This window comes from Schistocerca cancellata, chromosome 5, assembly GCF_023864275.1.
Source record: "Schistocerca cancellata isolate TAMUIC-IGC-003103 chromosome 5, iqSchCanc2.1, whole genome shotgun sequence".
NCBI classification, from domain to species: Eukaryota; Metazoa; Arthropoda; class Insecta; order Orthoptera; family Acrididae; genus Schistocerca; species Schistocerca cancellata.
Window position 1 is genome coordinate 588,749,478 of NC_064630.1, and position 20,856 is coordinate 588,770,333.

General features: G+C 43.9%; 1 protein-coding gene across 1 annotated transcript in view; it reads right to left on the reverse strand.

Moving 5' to 3' along the window:
* The window catches only part of LOC126188704 (carboxypeptidase B-like), a 69,519-nt gene that overhangs the window by 33,139 nt on the left and 15,524 nt on the right, over window positions 1-20,856 (reverse strand). Inside the window, exons 2-4 of the mRNA XM_049930311.1 lie at window positions 14,196-14,405; window positions 6,241-6,337; window positions 699-1,004 (exon numbers count right to left, since the gene is read on the reverse strand). Coding sequence (XP_049786268.1) covers window positions 699-1,004; window positions 6,241-6,337; window positions 14,196-14,405 — 613 coding nt within the window. The remainder of the gene's footprint in view (window positions 1-698; window positions 1,005-6,240; window positions 6,338-14,195; window positions 14,406-20,856) is intronic.

Consider the following 20,856-nt stretch of genomic DNA (forward strand, 5'->3'; position numbering starts at 1 on the left):
CCCCATATGATAGCTTTTGTGGTAATCTTTTATTATTCTTTATAAATGATAGAGATGATTACCGTGTTTTACCGTTGTAAATCCCCAACACAGTCTATATATACTAAACCGCACCAAGCGGATTTTTAAATCAAATCCTACACGAAATTTTACTGATGCCCACGAGTCACTTTAAACATCAAAACAACAACAACACATTCAGCAGGCAAAGAATAACCAAGCACAGCTCAAGACAGTTCAACTGCTGCAGTGATAAACTTCAAAAAGGGGAATCTACCAATATTTCACCGTTTAGGCGTTATATTCTCGACAAAAATTTAACTCAGGTGTTGCTCGGAAATTGTGGCTGTTTTTTGTTGAAAGCCACACGGCACACACAATATAAAAAAGGTAAACATTATTTGTGATCCAAACAACGTCAAAATCTGATGTCCACATTTTCCTAATCTGCGTAAAATTTGTATGTTTGTCTTTCAGATACAATAAAACAAAAAACGCACTGAACATGCCAGAACTGCAGTGAAACATGTCTGGGGATTGAACAGAGCAATAATTCTGCTCTTGCAAGAATGCAGACCCTCTGTAATTCATTAATAAATCAGTAATTGAAGAGTGTCATTCCAACTGAGTGGCTTTGTTGGAATACAGTTTCTTTATAAGTAGCAGCCCTACGACAAAGATAGCCAAGCAGTCATTACCTCTGTGAACGTGTACTCGTAGCCATCGGGGTTGAGCACGGGGACGATGTGCCAGTCGACGCTGTCTGTGAGCGCGCTCTCGGCTGCATTCTCGACCAGCTGGTTGATGACGTAGAGGGCGGCAGCTGGCGCGATCCACTCCCTGGCGTGGATGCCGGCGTCGATCAGGATGACCGGCCTGGAGCCGCCGCCTCCAGAGGATATCTGGATGATATCCAGAGGGCGACCCTCGGATGTCTGTCCAATGGTCTGCACAGTCACTGTACTGGGATAGCTAGATGCCAGCTGCGACAGGTACTGCCGAATCTGTGAAACCCAAGTCAGAATGTTAGCCGGGCGCCTCGAAATTAGGGATAACCGAGGGATCCCGCATTCGTAACCAACGGTATGGCAGACTATGACGGATGCTTGTGCAGTGCACCGTTGTGAGGTTATGGCACTCTGTTTATTGAATGAAAGGGAGGGGGTGAAGCATGGTGCCGAGACGTATACAACTCGACACTCGCTACTCGTTTCGAGTAACACTAACTGGGCTGACAAGCTAAGTGTCTCCGACTGGAAGGACAGACCACAGTCAGCTGTGTCAGATACTCGTACTATCCGTCACCGCGTAGAAGATGAAAGATTAAGGACAACTTTGGTTAAATGTCTGTTGATCTGGAACTTTAGGCAACCCTCCTCCAGTGGCTTAAATGTTGATGGTGAAAATTTCTCCTTTCTTCTGAGTTCTACTTGGTTGGCTCTCGAAGGATGGTGGCGACATTATGATTTCAGCAACAAGGGCAGAATCGTCATTTTTTTCTATACACATATTCTTTGCATTTAAAATGACGATTGTGGATTGCTGGGATATTCAGTACTGCGAGCTATAGCCGCAGCTAAATGTTTTACTGAATGTCATTTCGAAAATGGACGATTAAGTTTGAAAGTAGGCCTAAACAACAACTATAACTAAACACAATACACAATGAAGACATTCAATAAAAGATCAAATTAATAATGATGTCATAGAACCATATAACATAGTATTGCAGTCAGTTTTGCTGAAGAAAACGTTAGGTCGGAAAGCAAAATAAATAAACAGAACAATTAAAACTGCCTAACATTATTAAGTGTTGTTTGGCCCACTACATAAGTTTTTAATTTACTTTTTGTATCTTCCGTGAATCGATATGGTATATTTCCAAACACTGTTACAAATATTGTTGTGGGTTGGCAAGAGAGCCAACCCGGTATACTAGAAGAAGCCGAAAGGCACGCACTTTAGCTCACGCAGACTGGCGTGAGGTCTGGAACAGGACAAGGAAATTAGACTTTAGCAAAATACGTACGTAGCTGCTGGAATACTTAACTTTAATCCATAAATGGTGAACATCGCTCTTGATGGTACATTATTCATAATCTCAATAGTAACTGGTAATGGCGCCTTGCTAGGTCGTAGCAAATGACGTAGCTGAAGGCTATGCTAACTATCGTCTCGGCAAATGAGAGCGTAATTTGTCAGTGAACCATCGCTAGCAAAGTTGGTTGTACCATTGGAGCGAGTGCTAGGAAGTCTCTCTAGACCTGCCGTGTGGCGGCGCTCGGCCTGCATTCACTGATAGTGGCGACACGCGGCTCCGACGTATACTAACTGACCGCGGCCGATTTAAAGGCTACCACCTAGCAAGTGTGGTGTCTGGCGGTGACACCACAAATATGCTCCACCCTCATAAACTGACCCTTGTCAAGATTCTTCTCAAGCGAAGTTCTATCTTTACAGCTTTCTTAGAAATTAAGTTTATAGCTCTGTACAAATCAATAATTTGTAATTTAAGCCACAAGATTTCAATTAATAAGTGAATAATAACAACATAAAGGGCATTTGGAAAGCTAAACGAAGTTTCAAAAACTGTAACGTCCCTGAAAGTGAAAAGCTTTTCGTCTCTGTGTTTTCTTTTATTAAGGGTTGTTTACATTTCTGCTACTGGGTAGAGGCTGACAGCTACCAAATTAACATTCTTTAGCCATTGCGTACTTTAATTTATAATTTATGTAGGCAAAATACAATACCTAAGACAAAAGTTAAGTACCGAGAAACGGAGGAAAAGAGGAAATGAATCTTCACGGGTTGAGAGGATATGTTATTTGATTTCACTTATTACCAACGAACTTGGCACTACAAGTCTACTTATCTTTGGACTTATCTGCATGATGTTGCACTCCCTCTGGCAAGGATGCAGGCTCTAATTCTGTTGGGAAAAGTGTTGTAAACCTGTTGTGTCCTGTTGTGAGACGAAATAGCTAACAACTACTATATCTGATCCATGATATCCTTTATACTGACACAGGAATGGAGTTGACGTCCGAACTGGTCTCCCACATATTTTACTGTGGACAGATCTGGGGATCTTCCTGGTCATATGAGTACATCAACATCCCGATGATGGGTCACAGGGACACTCGCCGTATGTGGACGAACACTGTCTCGTCCAAAAATGGCACAACGGTACTGTCGCATGAGAGATAACAAGTGATTACACAAGATGTTCTTGTCGTTGTGTTATTCTGTCAGAGCTTCCTCACCATTACCAGCGGAGAGCTGAAGCTATACTTGATAACACCCCACAACATGAGTAACACCTCCGTGTCTCTCCAAAACATTGGATAAATGGGAGCTCTTCCCAGGTGGCCAGCACACTCACCGACGATGGTCATCCGGACAAAGCGCTATGCCCTTCATCAGCAGTCCATGCTTCCCTATCGCGCCACCACCCCAAACGCAGTCGTTTGTGTCATGGTGTTAACGGCAGCCTAAGCGTGGGACCGTAATTCTCTAGTCAGCCCGCTGCTGTTCTCCGATCGATAGTGTTTAATATCACAGAATGTTGCAGGAAGTCCATTACTTCATCTCGGATGGCAGATGCAGGTGTGAAGGGGTTACGATGTGTTTGGCACACAGTACGTTGATCCATCTTTGTGTTGGTCAGATGTGGTTGACTAGAATCTTGACAACGTGTATGTCTGCACTCACCTTCTCGTGCAGCCCAACAACCGGCTACTGTCAGGTTCGACTACCCCACAAATTTTGATATTGCCCGATTCGACCAGCTGGTCAAACGGAAACCCCAATGAGGTCCCTTTCGAACTCTGTCAGGCGCTGACAATTCTGTCTCACATGCGTATGTGGTAACTCTGTGGCTTTCACAGTGATCATTCAACATCTAACGTTGTCCACGTCCTATCAGACTTGGTAACAGCACTAAACACAAACAACATTAATCTACTCTAGTGGCCATTCTAACTGTCACAGAGAATTGCAACTCCCATGATTAACATACCAGCCAATGGTATGTTACACTGACAATCGATCGTGTCTTCTGGGAGCTTCACGTTTTCTGTAAGGCAGTGTAAATTATTTTCGTGACACAACGATGTGACGTAGATTATATTTCTTATGAGAACGTCTTGATGAAGGCTCCTAGTAATTGTGGGTAGGGATTGCGATGTGGCAAGTACTGCAGAAGACGTTAGATGGAAAAATATGTGGCATGGCTTTGTGGGAAGGAGGTGATAATTGGATTGTAGATGTCAGGAGACGAATAGGATGTCAGATGGGCGAGGAAAGGGTACGTTGTAGATTACGTTTGGAATGGGTTGGGAGGCATAGATATCAGCGCTGAGTTCGTGATATGGAAGGGGATGGCGTTAGAAATTAGACTGGAAGAGGATATGGTGTGCTTCTAAGATTAATTAGGTTGACTTGACTGTTGTAGATTGTCAGGTGATTGGTTTTGGTGCAGAATACTCGGGTGATATTTCCTGCAATTAGTGCCTGGGGTTTTGCAGGATTAATGGAGAGATATCACTGATTATTTCATGAGGTAAAGTTGTTGAAATGGAGTTTCAGGGATGAATGTAGGATACTACTGAGTGTAGGTAAGGTCATGTTCTCAGCATACTGTAGCAGGTATGCAGAAGGGATGAGATTTGGGACCTCAGCTGCGTATAGGAGTTAAAGGAGTGGTAGTCACACTGCATTACCAGCTTAGGTTTATAACAGTGAGACATAGATTTTCTGTACGAGAAACTTTCAAGCATTGTGGGCTGCTCAGCGAGATATGGACAGGTGCATGATGAGAATCCCTAAGGGAGTCAATACAACAAGCGTGCAGAGCAGGAAAAAGACTGGAGTGGAGGCCTTAATTATAGTCATACTGATAACGAAATGGAACTGGACGGGACACGTAGCCAGGTGAATGGACGGACCAAAGAATTCAGAGTCCAAAGCGGCTACTACACTGCCGGAAATAAATTAGTTCACCTCAAAGACGACGTCGATTTTGATATAATGTTGGTATATGGCACGTGGAGGGTTGTAGTTCACGTCATTTTTTCTCTGCAGGATTAATAACGTCTGCGCTGAAGCAGGATGCATGTGAGTTTACATATTTTTTGCCCTTTTATGCACTCCCAATTCTCAGAACTCGATATGACCACAAACTCTCCGCGACGGTCTCATTCCTAATAAATGAACCTGTAATGAACACGATACTCTTCCTTAGAGCTTCTCCGTTTCCTCTAGCAGCTTATATGGCACAGATCCCAAACTGATAAGCAATATTCTAGTATTGGTCGAACAAGGGTTTTACAGGCTGCCTCCTTTGTGGGTGGACTACACTTGGTGAAGATTCTTCTAGTGAATCTCAGTCAGACATATGCCTTACCTTGTATTAGTTTTATGAGGTCGCTCTACCTTAAATCGTTCTCTTTTATAGAGGTGCTGGAATGGCTGAAAATGGTCCACCCCATAGTTTTAAATAGTATTTCGGTATGATAACGCCCACTACATTCGAGCAAGACCATACGTAATCTTTTTCGGTGGTTCTAATGGATTTATTGGAGTCCTCCCTACAGTCCCAACGTGCCTCGATGTGACGCTTACCTCAGTGAACGACAAAAGAAGCGCGTGTGTGGTAAGTGTAGGCATTTAACAGCGTACAAAGATGTCACTTCATTAAGAGTACACTACAACCCCATTAGTACTTTCCAGTTTATTAATGCGCATGACCAGTTACGAGATATTCAGCGCCATTATCAATGTCACGGTGTAAATAAAGCTTTATTCACTCTGTCACGACGTGGCAACATAATACAAGGAGATATTTCCTGAACAGGAATTTGCGCCTTGCTGTAGCGATGAACAGATGATTGACAGCAAGCATTGTAACCAAGATGAAACGCTTGGCATACAACAACCATGGTCCATGTTCTCAGCTTATCGTCTAGCCGTTCGAAATACTATAAATTGAGAAACAGTTTCGTTTCGGTAAAAGGTGTATACGATACTGTAACAGTTTCAAGAGAAATGTTCATCATAATTAGCAGACAGTCGCAAGCGAATGAGTAAGGATTTTACAAATTATGTATAGGTATCTATGTCCGGCTCATATGTTAGTATTGATCGTTCTTAGTTACATAAAATTGTTGTAAATTTTGAACTTCCATCTCTTTGCTGTTATAGGGAGCCAGACAATACACTCTTAGCTCTGGCAATACTCACATCATCGTAGCGTTGGTACTCGGTGAATGATATGCGCTCCTCGGGGCTTTTGGGGATGGATCTCACTAGCGTCAGATTTCGCTCCTTTTCGAAGATCCTGAAAATCGACATTCGTAGTACTTGTTCATCATAGAAATTATTCTGTTTACAACAGAACGCATCGTTCTCTCAATAATAAGAATAATAATAACAGTAGTAGTAATAGTGATAATAATATTAAATTTTATTATTATTATTAATGCAAAAACAAGACATTACAATACAATAACGAAGCCGGAATGTCTATATGCAAGCGAATGTCTAGCATTAAACTACCTTCATTTTCTTTAGACTTTATCCCGTACTTACAGAGGGTTGGCATTGTTAGTATCTTATTTGACATTGTTAATGTTAGAAGGTTGCTATTCCTGTCACCTTCCCTTCGCCCCTGGGAAGGAAACTGTGTACCCCAACCGTCTGCATCATGTAAAAGTGTGGGAACTTGATGTCATGTAGAAGTGTTGGAACGTCATTTCATGTAAAAGTGTGGGAACGTTTTCTAAATGAATGCAAATAGTGTAATTGAGAGGGGACTTGGGTACAAGCCCAGTATCCGCCTAGTAGGATGCGGGAAACCACCTAAAAACCACAGCTACGCTGGCCGACATATTGGATCTCATCGTTAATGCCGCGCGTGGTAGATGCGCGGTCTGTGGCGCCTTGTCACGGTCCGTGCGGCTCCCCACGTTGGAGATTCGAGTCCTTCCTCGGGCATGGGTGTGTGTGTTGTCCGTAGCGTAAATTAGTGTAAGTTAGATTAAGTAGTGTGTTGTCTTAACGACCGATGACCTCAGAAGTTTGGTCCCATAAAACCTTACCACATATTTCGAAATTTTTCATCGTTAAACCGCTGCGCGAATTAGATCCGGGACGGCACGCCTGCCATAATCCTAGTAGAGGAGTGTTTACAGGCGCCGCTATCCGAGCGGCTTGTAGCATTAAAATATATTCTAGATAAATTAGAAATTCCAAAAAACCTAATCATTAGGAAAATATTTGCCCACGAAAAACTGTGGCAGTTTGGAAATTACGCAGTAATGATGAACTTCATCTAAACATCTAAAACATACCAGAACTAATGAGACAAAAAGAGTGGAACTTTTGGGACATTTATATCAAACACAAGACGCTAACCAAAAGAAGACCGTCAAATAGTTGTGGGATAAGATGACTACAACTTGTATTCATAAGGTAAGGGGGCGTTTAGAAAAAAATAATAATATAAAAGGTGAAGAAGAGACAGACAGAGAAGCGTTTAGGGGAAAAGTATCGTAAATGGAAGGATCCCAAGGTAGGTGAGTGACAAAATTGGTGTGAAATCGTCAAAAGACAGGAAGAAAAAACGTAATGAACAGATGGAAGAGTGCTGAAAGGAAGAACAAGAATACACGGAATGACGCCACACCATCTCTCCCCCGACGAAAAAGGTGAAAACTTGACCCTCTGCCGGTAAGTTCATAGCGTCTGTCTTCTGGGACTCTGAAGCGGTTGTTCTGCCGTATGTCCTCCCTCAAAGTGCAACGATCGACTCTGAAATGTACTGCGCTACCCGCACGAAATTTAAGAAATAGTTTCAGAGGATTCATCACCACAAAACTTCTCGATAGCAACGCAAAGCCTCATACAAGTCTGCACAGCCGAGGGGTGGTCTCTACAACCCATTGGACTGTTCTTCCTCACCCATCCTACAGCCCGGATCTCGCACCTTCCGATTTCCATCTGATTGGCCCGATGAAGGATGCTCTCCGCGGTAAGCACTACGTGGATGAATGAGAGGTTATTGATGCAGCAAGATGTTGTCTCCGAAGTCGACAAGTAGAGCGGTACATACAGGCCGCCGCATCGAACGAACATTACGTTGAAAATTAGGGTTTTGTAGCCAACAGAATAAGGAATAATATGGTGTACCAGAATCCTGAATAAAATCAATCCGCTTTCCGCAACAAACAACAAAAAATGTGTTGCATTACTTATTGAATGTCCTTCGCACTCTTTTAAAGTAGTGAAGTAACAAGTTAAAGGACATAATAATAATTACTTCCCTAATACTTTATGTCAAAATTTTATGAAAACCTAAAGAATATTTTTAGAACCTGTGCCGCCAACCGCTCACCACGAAAGCTGGTACGCCCACTAGTCGGTGTGAGAGACCACGTTGACTACCACTGACCTGCAGGTTTTATTGTATTATTTAACCTTGCGGGCGGATACTCTTCCTAGAGCCACAGCCGTCAAGGGTGGGAATTTGTGTGAGCATGTGTCAGTTAACAGTGTACACTTTGTTTTGTGCATTATCTTATTTTCACTGTTTGTTTGTCGTATTATCTGAAGCGGAATTTGGGGGACAGCCCAGCATTAGCGTAAGAGTGGAAAACTGAATAAAAACCACATTCAGGTTGGCCGGCGTACCAGCCCACGGTCGTTAATCGGCGGCACGAATTCGGTTCGGGTCTGGTGCACCTCCCTGTCTCACAAGCTAGCGAACAGTGCATTACGCTGTACGAGCAGGACCAAGTTCTTTGCAGTAGTCTGTGGGGAAAAGAAAACAAAACAAACGTGGACGCTTCGTAAAATTCTCCTGCCGAAGAACAAAGAGAAAAAGAGTTGAACAGAGAAATAAAAGAAGCCTACGAGAACGCTATAGCGTAAGTACTGTGTTTTAGAACACTGTTTACCAAGCTTATCGCTAGAGAAATTACGGCCCAGTGTACTTTTTATGCCGTCCGAGGTGGCCGAGCGGTTCTAGGCGCTTCAGTCGGGAACCGCGCGCCCGCTTCGGTCGCAGGTTCGAATCCTGCCTCGAGCATGGATGTGTATGATGTCCCTAGGTTAGTTAGGTTTCAGTAGTTCTAAGTTCTAGGGGACTGATGACCTCAGAAGTTAAGTCCCATAGTGCTCAGAGCCATTTTTGTACTTTTTATCTCCTACCGTTTCCAACCTGAACTTTACGCTCCAAAGTATTCCTGTACTCAAAGCATCGTATTTAGCTTACTGAGTAAAACAGCAGACGTGAATGAACCCAAAAAGTAACGCATAGTAACTTTATCTATACATATGTTTCATGATATAGACACAAATCAAATTCAAAGTCAGCACCACTCCCTGAAGTAGCTTAGTGTTCTAACTGCTTGTTTCAGAACGTGTTAACGAATTATGTCATAAACATTAACAATACCGTTTAACTATTTTTACTATTAGTGGCCACATATCACTACTGCACATTGTTTGCCTTCTTTCGTACATAAAATTCATTCGCCATGAATTAATATTGCTTCTCAGTTTTCCTTTGTTGCTTTAGAAATCATCATGGGTACCAAGTTATTTCATTTGATGCATGAACGCGACGATTGGACTCAGTGACGTTGTAGACACTTGAAAATGATCTGTATACAACATAATTGTGTTCATTACGCATATCAACATTTTTTTTAAATGATAAAGTATTTTATAGTTCTGTGAATATCTCCACCACACCCGCATACTTCTCTGCATTACCAGGTTAACTCCTGATAAATCAAGATGTGTCCGCTTAATGAATCCCTCCCTTTAGTTAAAGTTGTCCATACATTCTGTTTTATCTCAATTTCATTCAGTACATCTTTATTAGTTACTCGAGATACCCACCTCATATTCAGTGTTCTTCTATAGCACCACTCAAAACAGTTTCTGCATTTGTATCTACATTTTCGCTCCGCAAGCCACACTGTGGTGCGTGGCGGAGGGTACATTGTACCACTACTAGTTATATCCTTTCCTGTTCCACTCATAAATAGAGCGAGTGAAAAACGACTATCTATACGCCGTAATTTTTCTCATATTGTCTTCGTGTACCTTACGCGAAATGTACATTGGCTGCAGTAGAACCGTTCTGTAGTCAGCCTCAAATATCGGTTCTCTAAATTTTCTCACTATTGTTCCTCGAAAAGAACGTCTCCTTCCTCCAGGGAATCCCATTTGAGTTCCCGAAGCATCTCCGCAACACTTGCGTGCTGGTCGTACCTACCAGTAATATACTGTATATAGCAGCACGCTTCTGAACTGCTTCGATGTTTTCCTTTAATTCTAAATGGATCCCAAACACTCGAGCAATACTCAAGAATGGATCTCATTGGCGTTCAGTACACCGGCTCCTTCATACACTCCTGGAAATGGAAAAAAGAACACATTGACACCGGTGTGTCAGACCCACCATACTTGCTCCGGACACTGCGAGAGGGCTGTGCAAGCAATGATCACACGCACGGCACAGCGGACACACCAGGAACCGCGGTGTTGGCCGTCGAATGGCGCTAGCTGCGCAGCATTTGTGCACCGCCGCCGTCAGTGTCAGCCAGTTTGCCGTGGCATACGGAGCTCCATCGCAGTCTTTAACACTGGTAGCATGCCGCGACAGCGTGCACGTGAACCGTATGTGCAGTTGACGGACTTTGAGCGAGGGCGTATAGTGGGCATGCGGGAGGCCGGGTGGACGTACCGTCGAATTGCTCAACACGTGGGGCGTGAGGTCTCCACAGTACATCGATGTTGTCGCCAGTGGTCGGCGGAAGGTGCACGTGCCCGTCGACCTGGGACCGGACCGCAGCGACGCACGGATGCACGCCAAGACCGTAGGATCCTACGCAGTGCCGTAGGTGACCGCACCGCCCTTTCCCAGCAAATTAGGGACACTGTTGCTCCTGGGGTATCGGCGAGGACCATTCGCAACCGTCTCCATGAAGCTGGGCTACGGTCCCGCTCACCGTTAGGTCGTCTTCCGCTCACGCCCCAACATCGTGCAGCCCGCCTCCAGTGGCGTCGCGACAGGCGTGAATGGAGGGACGAATGGAGACGTGTCGTCTTCAGCGATGAGAGTCGCTTCTGCCTTGGTGCCAATGATGGTCGTATGCGTGTTTGGCGCCGTGCAGGTGAGCGCCACAATCAGGACTGCATACGACCGAGGCACACAGGGCCAACACCCGGCATCATGGTGTGGGGAGCGATCTCCTACACTGGCCGTACACCACTGGTGATCGTCGAGGAGACACTGAATAGTGCACGGTACATCCAAACCGTCATCGAACCCATCGTTCTACCATTCCTAGACCGGCAAGGGAACTTGCTGTTCCAACAGGACAATGCACGTCCGCATGTATCCCGTGCCACCCAACGTGCTCTAGAAGGTGTAAGTCAACTACCCTGGCCAGCAAGATCTCTGGATCTGTCCCCCATTGAGCATGTTTTGGACTGGATGAAGCGTCGTCTCACGCGGTCTGCACGTCCAGCACGAACGCTGGTCCAACTGAGGCGCCAGGTGGAAATGGCTTGGCAAGCCGTTCCACAGGACTACATCCAGCATCTCTACGATCGTCTCCATGGGAGAATAGCAGCCTGCATTGCTGCGAAAGGTGGATATACACTGTACTAGTGCCGACATTGTGCATGCTCTGTTGCCTGTGTCTATGTGCCTGTGGTTCTGTCAGTGTGATCATGTGATGTATCTGACCCCAGGAATGTGTCAATAAAGTTTCCCCTTCCTGGGACAATGAATTCACGGTGTTCTTATTTCAATTTCCAGGAGTGTAGATGAGCTACATTTTCCTAAAGTTCTCCCAATGAACTAAAGTCTATCATTCGCTCTCTCTACTACCGTCCTTACGTGGTCCTTCCGTGTGACACCGTTTTGCAACCTCTAGAGATTTAATCGACGTGTGTGTGTCAAGCAGCATACTATTAATGTTGCATTCAAACTTTACAGAATCGATATTCCCACTGATCTACATTAACTTACATTTTTTACATTTAGACCACGCTGTCATTCGTCACACCAACTACACAGGTGTCCAAAATTAATGCAACAGACCGCTATCTCGCCGTCATGTGTCTAATTCACGATATAATCATAAAAACTGTCATCAGATGTCCGTATGTTCGAGTTGTGCACGGAAGACGCCATTTCGGTCAATGGAATACCGCACCAACGATGGGAATGAGCGTTTGGCGTCATTGGCCGGGAGGCCACTTACGGGGCAGGTCCGGCCGCCTCGGTGCAGGTCTTATTACATTCGACGCCACATTAAGCGCGTCGGGAGGGGATGAAATGATGATAAAGACAACACAACACCCAGTCCCTGAGGGGAGAAAATCCCCGACCCAGCCGGGAATCGAACCCGGGCCCGTAGGAAGGCAATCCGTCACGCTGACCACTCAGCTATCGGGGCGGACATACCAACGATGAAGTCAGGGCACTTATCAAACGGACTAGTGTTTACCGGTTAGTGCCACATCCACAATCGCTGTGTACATAGTTACAGACAGTGCAGTATAGCACAGAGAAGACGCCTACCAGATTCTATGCGGTGGACGGCCATAGCAAGAATGGAAACAGGACAGTCGCAAATTCATGTAGCCGATGGATTAACGGGAATCGTTGTGATGTTTCTCGGATGTGGCGACAGTTTATAGAGACCTTAACTTTATCCCGAAGACGAGAGCAGGGCCGACCACGTGTTGCATCAGAAGGAGAGCACCGTTACTTGGCTGTGAGGGCATGAGTCACTGCCTTAGTACTGCGCAGCAACTGGCCTCGCAGCATCCACATCGTGGCAAACGATGTGGAGAATGTTTCAACAGAGTGACCTTCATTGTCATAGAGACCTGCTATAAGTGTGCCTCTGACGCATCTTCACAGAAGGAACCATCAAGTGGAGCCGTCTACATGCCATCTGGACAGTCGAACAGTAGGCCAATGTTCTTTTCGCAGATGAGTCCCGATTTGGTGTGGGGAGTGATTCTCGGCGGATTCGCATCTGAAGGGAAAGTGGAACATGATTTCGAAACCCGAACATTGTGAAAAGAGACTGATATCGAGGCGGATCGCTAATGGTGTGAGCAGGGATTATATTGACCACTGGAACATCCCTTCATGAAATTTTACGGATGAATCAGCAAGATTTAACAGCTAACAGATGACGAGATCTGGGAACCTCATGTACGGTTGTTGCGATGTAGTGTGCGTACAGGCTTCGTACTGATGAACGGTAATGCTCGACCTAATAGAGCACGAGTGCTTGTTGTTCCCTTGGAAATAGGAGATATTGCATGCATGGCGTGGCCTGCTCGCTCTCCCTATTTGAATCCCACAGAGAATGTCTGGGATACACTAGACGTCAATACCCACCAACCACTCCCCAAGACTTGGGAGCAGCTCCGCAGGAAGAGTGGCCGTTATAACATGACATTGTAGACTTTATTCACAGCATGGGCCGTCGTTGCCAGGCGTGTATTTTTACCAGAGGTGGTCACACCCCACAGTGAGCACATTAGCCAGTTGTCGGAATTTGTGTGCAAACCTGTTAAGTTGAAAAAAAACCGACGAATATTATCGTCTACTGTTATGCAGGTTGCAGTTGTTTACATTTTCTATACTTTACGTTGTTTCCACTTTACTACCACCTTTTTACACTGTTTTGTGGCAAAATAAACGCACCCTTGGAAAACTTCCGTTATTGCTTTAATTTTGGACACCAGTGCACACAGAAAGTAACAGCGTTCACATCACACTTTCCTGGGGCATTCCAGACGATGCACCTGTCTCTGACGGGCACTGGCCGTCGAGAATAACTGATCTGTTAACCGTCGCCGTTTCATTTCCATACAGGTCTACCTTCGGCACAGATTTCTTCAGAAAATGCTTCGTAACATTAAATTTATAATCGATGTTAACAAATTCCTCTTTTCCAGAAATGATTTAATTGCAATAATCAGTCTGCATTTTATACCCTCTCAATTTCGGTCATCACCAGCTACTTTGCTGCCGAAATAGCGAAACCCGTCTATTACTTCTAGTGTATCACTCTTACCTAATTCCCCCAGCATATACGCTACGTGTAGGAGAGATGTGAAATGAAAGAGGTCTATCAGAGAGAGTTGAAACTTACTGTTCGAGGTCATCGATGAGGACGTTGTGCAGCACTCCTTGGCGATCGAGGAATGCTCGGAAGTGGTCTTGCACGTGAGGCGGCACCCTCACTTCCACGGGGTGGCCGGCACGGTGAGCTCGCGACCAGAAGTCGAGGGCCGGGTGCTCCCGCAGCTGAGACAGCGCCTGCAGCTGCTCCTCCGTTGGCACCAGACGGTAGACTTTGTGTCTGCCACAGAAACACAACAACTGCCTCGTTATGTTCTTCCAAGTGTCTATTTAAACATATGCATTACTCGAGGACTGTGGAGGAACTGCCACGTAATAGCTTTTGTGAAGAATGAAGCACCGCAGACGAAATGTACACTGCCGGAAAAAAAAAAAAATTAGTAGCCCTGATGACGACATATGCCATCTGGGGATAGCAGGTGTACTGATAATAGTTTCAACGTCATCCGCCAACAGACGGTATAGTGGTATAGTTACCAGAGCGACATCTGTGTCTACCCTTTCACATAGAATGGTCATTGCCAGCCTCAGTGTGGTGCAAAGGTGTGAATCAAGCAGACAACTATGGCACGCAGAAATAGTCTTAAAGGAGTCAAATTTTGGCCTTCCAAATGGCGGAACTGTCCATTCGGAGAATTGCCACACACGTTGGACGTGTTACGTCAGTGATGTAGCGATGCTGGTATCAGTAGTCACGTGAACGTTCTCATACCCGTAGACAAGGTTCTAGACGTCCACGCAGAACAGCTGCCCGCCAGGATCATCATGATATAAGGAAAGCTACCATCGTTCAGATGAGAGGTCTTTTGAGTCCAGGCGTGTTAACACAAACTGTTACGAACCGGTTGTTAGCAGTGTGTCTCCGGGCACGCACTCCTCTGCCAGTCTTCCACTCACGCCACAGCATCGACGTGCACGGCTCGACTAATGCCGTCAGAGGATCACTTGGAAGATGGAATGGCGCGTCGTGGTCTTCAGCGATGAAAGCAGACTCTGCCTGCACGCAATTGATGGTCGTTTGCGCGTACGAAGTAGATCTGATGAGGGCTGTCTTGTAGAGTGCATTCCCCCAAGACACAGTGGCCCCAAACCAATCTTAATGGTGTGGGACGCGATAGGCTACAATTCTTTTTCACGTTTGGTGTTTCTGGAGGGGACGCTAACCAGTAGTCGGTAAGTGCAGAATGTTGTGAGACCCGTTCTTTTGCCGTTCTTGCAACAGGAAGGTGATGCAATGTTCCAACAGGATAATGCTCGCCCACACACTGCCTGTGAAACACACCGTGCTCTCCAAGTGCATGAGCTTCCCTGGTCAACACGATGTCCGGAGTTGTCTCCAGTCGAGGGGATCGAGAAGTGGCTCCTGCGACTTGTCAAACAATGACTCACACAGAACTACGAGAACAGGTCGAGTAGCCGTGGCATATCCTAGGACAGTATTCGCCATCTGTGCGATCGACTGGATGCCAGAGACAGCGCCAGGATATCTGCCCAGCGAGGCTACACCACGTAATAACAAGGGAGTCTCATCAGAATTGGTCGATACTTGGTACCCCTGAACCACTTGTGCAACTGATATGCAAATGTAATCATTACATGTACTCCATGTAAACTGTTACAGCAATAAATTTTGGGTGAACTGGAAACCTCTAAATGGGTGGACAATATTTTTGCCAGCAGTGTACATCTGGAATAAATGACATACAGCCCGTATGACGATTGTATTGACTGAGCTCGGCGTTAAACACTGACGTTCCCCGTCACGCAAAACAGTGTACTGCTGAGCCTACCCCGTTAGCCCAAGAATTTTCGTGACTGGATTAATAAAAAAGTTAATACTGTGGTTTTAATGTTTCAGGTGTTCTATATAGTCCCCCTGACTTGAATACAACGCGCAGAATGTTCATTCAGCCATACGAATCTCTCAGAAAAATATTTCTTTGGTATGTTGTTCAACTCGCATTGGCTTGAATGTCGGTTTTGTCGTCAAAACATAGATACTTTATGTGAATTTGTGCGCTTTGGCAGATACGAACTGTTTACACCAAGTCTCTTCACCCACGGTGAAGTTTTCCAACCGGGAGGCATCCATGAGTTGTTTTTGTTCAGGAGTCAAGGTATGCGGGACAAACACTGCACTCGTTATTTTTGAATATAACTCTAAAGAGATAAATCAGCCTTTGGTACGTTTTTAAGTTTTAATTGCTGATTTGAGCATGTCTGCTCTAAGCTTTGACTATTGGTTTCTCTCAATGTAACTTAACAATTTTTAAATTTTCATTTCGATGAAAAAATTCTTAGAGGCGTTGAAACCTAGATAAATTTATTAAACAATTATTTGCAGCCGGTTGGCTGTGTTATTCCTCCACTGAAACTTATGCAGGGTGTTTCCGTAAGAGCGTGCAAAAATGTGACACGACATAGAGAATGCTCCACTGAGCAGTTTGAGATAGGGAATCTCGGGTCGGAGAAGCCTGCTTAAGGAGATATGGATTTAAACTTGTCCACCGCTTTGTCTAGCATTACTGTTTTCCAGCTTATTTACAAATAACATGTGTACAGTCTTACACGAACGGTACTGTTTATTTCATGTACATTCTTCACTTCCTGCAAGGAGCCATGGAGGACGAGCCGGATTACTAGGAAGTCATGATGCAGGTTCTGTTTACTTTACTTGTCCATGAGGTGGTTCTGTTGTATCGTATTTACATTATCCCATGAAAGAACGCGTTATGGATCAACGACAGACTCACTCATTGTCCGCAGCTCGTGGTCGTGCGGTAGCGTTCTCGCTTCCCACGCCCGAGTTCACGGGTTCGGTTCCCGGCGGGGTCAGGTATTTTCTCTGCCTCGTGATGACTGGGTGTTGTGTGCTGTCCTTAGGTTAGTTAGGTTTAAGTAGTTCTAAGTTCTAGGGGACTGATGACCATCGATGTTAAGTCCCATAGTGCTCAGAGCCATTTGAACCATTTGACTCACTCATTACTCAATGCTGTTCAGAGACGTGCAGCACAATACGATGGGGCAGCACCGGTACAATACTTCCTGGTCGCTAGATCGGAAGGGGAGGTTCTATTCCATGGCCTGCGAGGTCACCTGACCTGAGTTCCTTTGATTATTCCCTATGCGGATATCTAAACTCACATGTGGATACGGAGATGGAATTATTTGCCAGAATTATATCTGCCTGTGATGTCACTTGGAGTACACCAGTGATATTTTTCAGGGTGCGTCAGAACCTTGCTCGCCGATTTCATGCTTACATTGAGCTTGATGAGCGCCATTTTAGCAGATTTTCTAAGACACAGTCCAAATGGTACGTTCATTGTGTTAATGTTGGTTTCTGCAGTGAACTAATGTAAATAAAAAATTACACAGTAATGTTATTTTATTCCTAATATCTCCTTAAGAAGTCTTCGCCGACACCAGGTTCCCTACCTCAAATTGTTCATTGGAGGATCCTCTATGTCCTGTTAAATTTTTCCGCGCTCTTACGGCAACAGCCTGCATACGGTTGCTGAAAGACAGCCATGCTCAAAAGTATAAGATAAATTAAAGATGTTGCTCCATTGCATTTTGTGACAATGAACAACGTTGACGTACAACAAACGCACGTCCGCTACTTAACGCTGTCTACTGTCTGCACACGACTTGCTGGTCGAATGCGCATCTGTTGTTTACGGTTGTTAGTTCAACTTGAGTTAGTTCATCATAGTTACTTCGCTGACGTCGCTTGTACTCCAGGAATAAAATCAGTCTCGGAACTTTATGGACTGACGCTGTGTGTGCTGGCCATTTATGTCAATCATTTACTGCTTAAAACTTTTCTACATATCCTCCAAGACTGTATTTATTCTAAAGACTTTCGCAAGGTGTTCCGGTTTCATACCTTTAGTGCACACTGTGTTCTAAGATTTATTAGCACTGGTAATTTGACACAAATATACCACATGGACATCTAGTTTACATTAGGAGGGACCATCGTAGTATAAGGATATACGAGGACGATGGAAGTAAAACAAACCTACAAATATATGTAAATGCTACATGAAAATCGTTTGTCGAAATGAGAATACGTGAAGCCTTCAACGACTGCCAGAGCAGAATCTTATCGAAAACGTCTCAGCAAATCCAAAAAAATTCTAATCATTTGTTCTGCCTGTCTTTGGCGCCAAAGTAAGAAACTCGTAGAAGAAACAGACACCGAAAGTGAAGGAAGCATGCATACGCAGGTATGCTGAACCATGTTTTCAAATGCACCATTATGAAGAAAGATGCAGAATTATTGCCTCATTTCATCCTATAGATAGTAGTGTCAGTTCCGTTAAAAAACAGCTGAAATAGTTAGGAGTAAGCGATACCGTGTAGCGTGTTGGAATCCCTGCAAGACAGAATTTGTAGCTGAGTTAACCCCTCTCCAAACCACAACACATAGTAGACCCTTTCCACAAAGAACTGTTTCCAATAATTGGACGGAAGCAAAGTTTTGACCTTTGTAGTAGAAGCGCAATAGAAGTGATTCCAAAACTACCTTTTAGTGTTGCCGACATCCGTATTTTACGCCGTTTGAGAGCATATTCTGAGCTCAAACGTAATGAGCCTTATCGAGGCATAGTACCTCGCACATGCCAAAGAGTATAGATCCTGTACACATCTGTCACACGAAAACCAATTCTTTCTTTGCTCACTTGACATTTGAAAGCTATGGATCAGGGAAACCAAGTAGATGTAGTACTTCTTGACTTCCAGAAAACCTTTGACACAATATCAGACCAACGACATTAACGTGTATACAATCATATATGGAATCAAACGAAATTTGTGACGGGACTTAGGATTTCTTGGTAAGGAGAACGCAGTACGTTATTTTGTGTGGAGTGTCATCGACAAACGTAGAAGCAACTCAATGAACGCTGATGACTTTTCGACACCTCGATTCCTCATCAAGCACCTGCCAAGACCAACAGGTAGGCGCCTTCGTTGCTCTTTACATGCAGATCACTCCAGTCATGTGCTGTCAACATTCTCAAGAGTCTCAGAAACATTAAAAATTTGTGAAATAGTGAAGCATTACACAATAAAAATAAATATTGTAAATCTGACCTGAAGTCGTTGTAGAAGTGTGCGACCGTAATAATAGTAACTACGAAAGTGAATTTAAAAGTGCTGGTTAGTCACATAAGTAATACATATCCAGATGGTACTAAATCCGTTAATGTGCTCATGACGCGTTTCGGGCTTAACCTATCATCAGATGACCATTTAAAATGATTTCTCGAACATTATCCAATGTGCTTCTCTATGCTTTTAATGATCTGAAATGGTCATCTGATGATGGCTACTCTAGAAAACGCGGCATGGGCACATTAAAGGATTCAATAGTATCCGGATCTGTGTTTCTTAAGCGACTTACCAGCATTTCTAAATTCAGTTTCATAAAAAGAAATAGTTTTCTTTGTTTCAGGAGCGCTCAGGCACACATTTTTTTCGTTGTTCCTTCTGACACCTGAAGGGGGAGCTTTGCTCCTTCATAGTAAATATAATAAATTGGCGGAGCCCTGTCGTTAATAGGGCCTAGCCTACGTACGACATACTTACATACGTTTATTCCTCCAATCAATGTTAACTGGTAATGTTACGTGTACCTAGCGGCACAAACTATTCTTTCATTGGATTGTAAGAGTTAATCTCACACGTAGAGATGTATTTCAATTAGAAAATATTGGTCATAGCTTTGATTAAAACTCATTTATTTCCGTTTGAAACGTCATTCATTTTCAAAATTTAACATATTATTAATTATTTTCTTTTTCAAAGTTTGCACTACAGCTTCAGTGATGCATTTGTCAGTTAACAGTTTATTTTTGATTACTCTGGTGCATGTTTATCGCAAATAACATTACATCAACGAAGATTTCTGCTGACTTAGTGTTGGTGTCAACTGTTTACTATCTAAATGATTATTGTGATACATTTACCGAAAACGTGTCGTGAGTCAAATCACACATAGCAAAAGAAATGAGATTTGGAGTGATTTATTTCGTTTCCAAAATCAAACAATGTGAGGAAATCAGTTTGGCTTTTAATATTAGTTCCTTAGTAATGTTGTTATTGCAGTCTTCATTCAGAAGACTGGATATGTAATTGTCGTATTAAGGGTATTATATCATTTCTGTCTCAAAATCGCATTGCATTTCAGATGTGATCTGCATTCCACCAAGAAAGTTGATAGGCAACATGTCATGAGAAACTATTATCAGCACTCGTGAAGCACTTTATCTTATTACGTAGCAGAGCTTTAAGCAGCAATTCTGAAAAATTCTTTCAGCCAATAGGGAATAAAAGGACCGAAACTGATGGCAGGGCAAGATATCACATATGAAAAAAAATTCTTGGGATGGGGAGGGGAGGGGTCACGCGGGGGAGGGGCGGTGTTCGCACATCTCATAACATCAAGTATAAAGTGTCGAATTTGTAATAAGTGGTAAATTCTACCTGTCATCCGCAGCTACTTATGAGAAGCCACTGATTTTGAGATGGTAAGAATCTCAGTGTCAGTTATCCCTCGTATGAAGAAAGCTGATTGTGAATTCCAATTCTGATAAAAGAATGGCATTTTAAATTATTTATTTTATCTCCATATTGCTAAGATGTACGCAGTGTGTTACCTT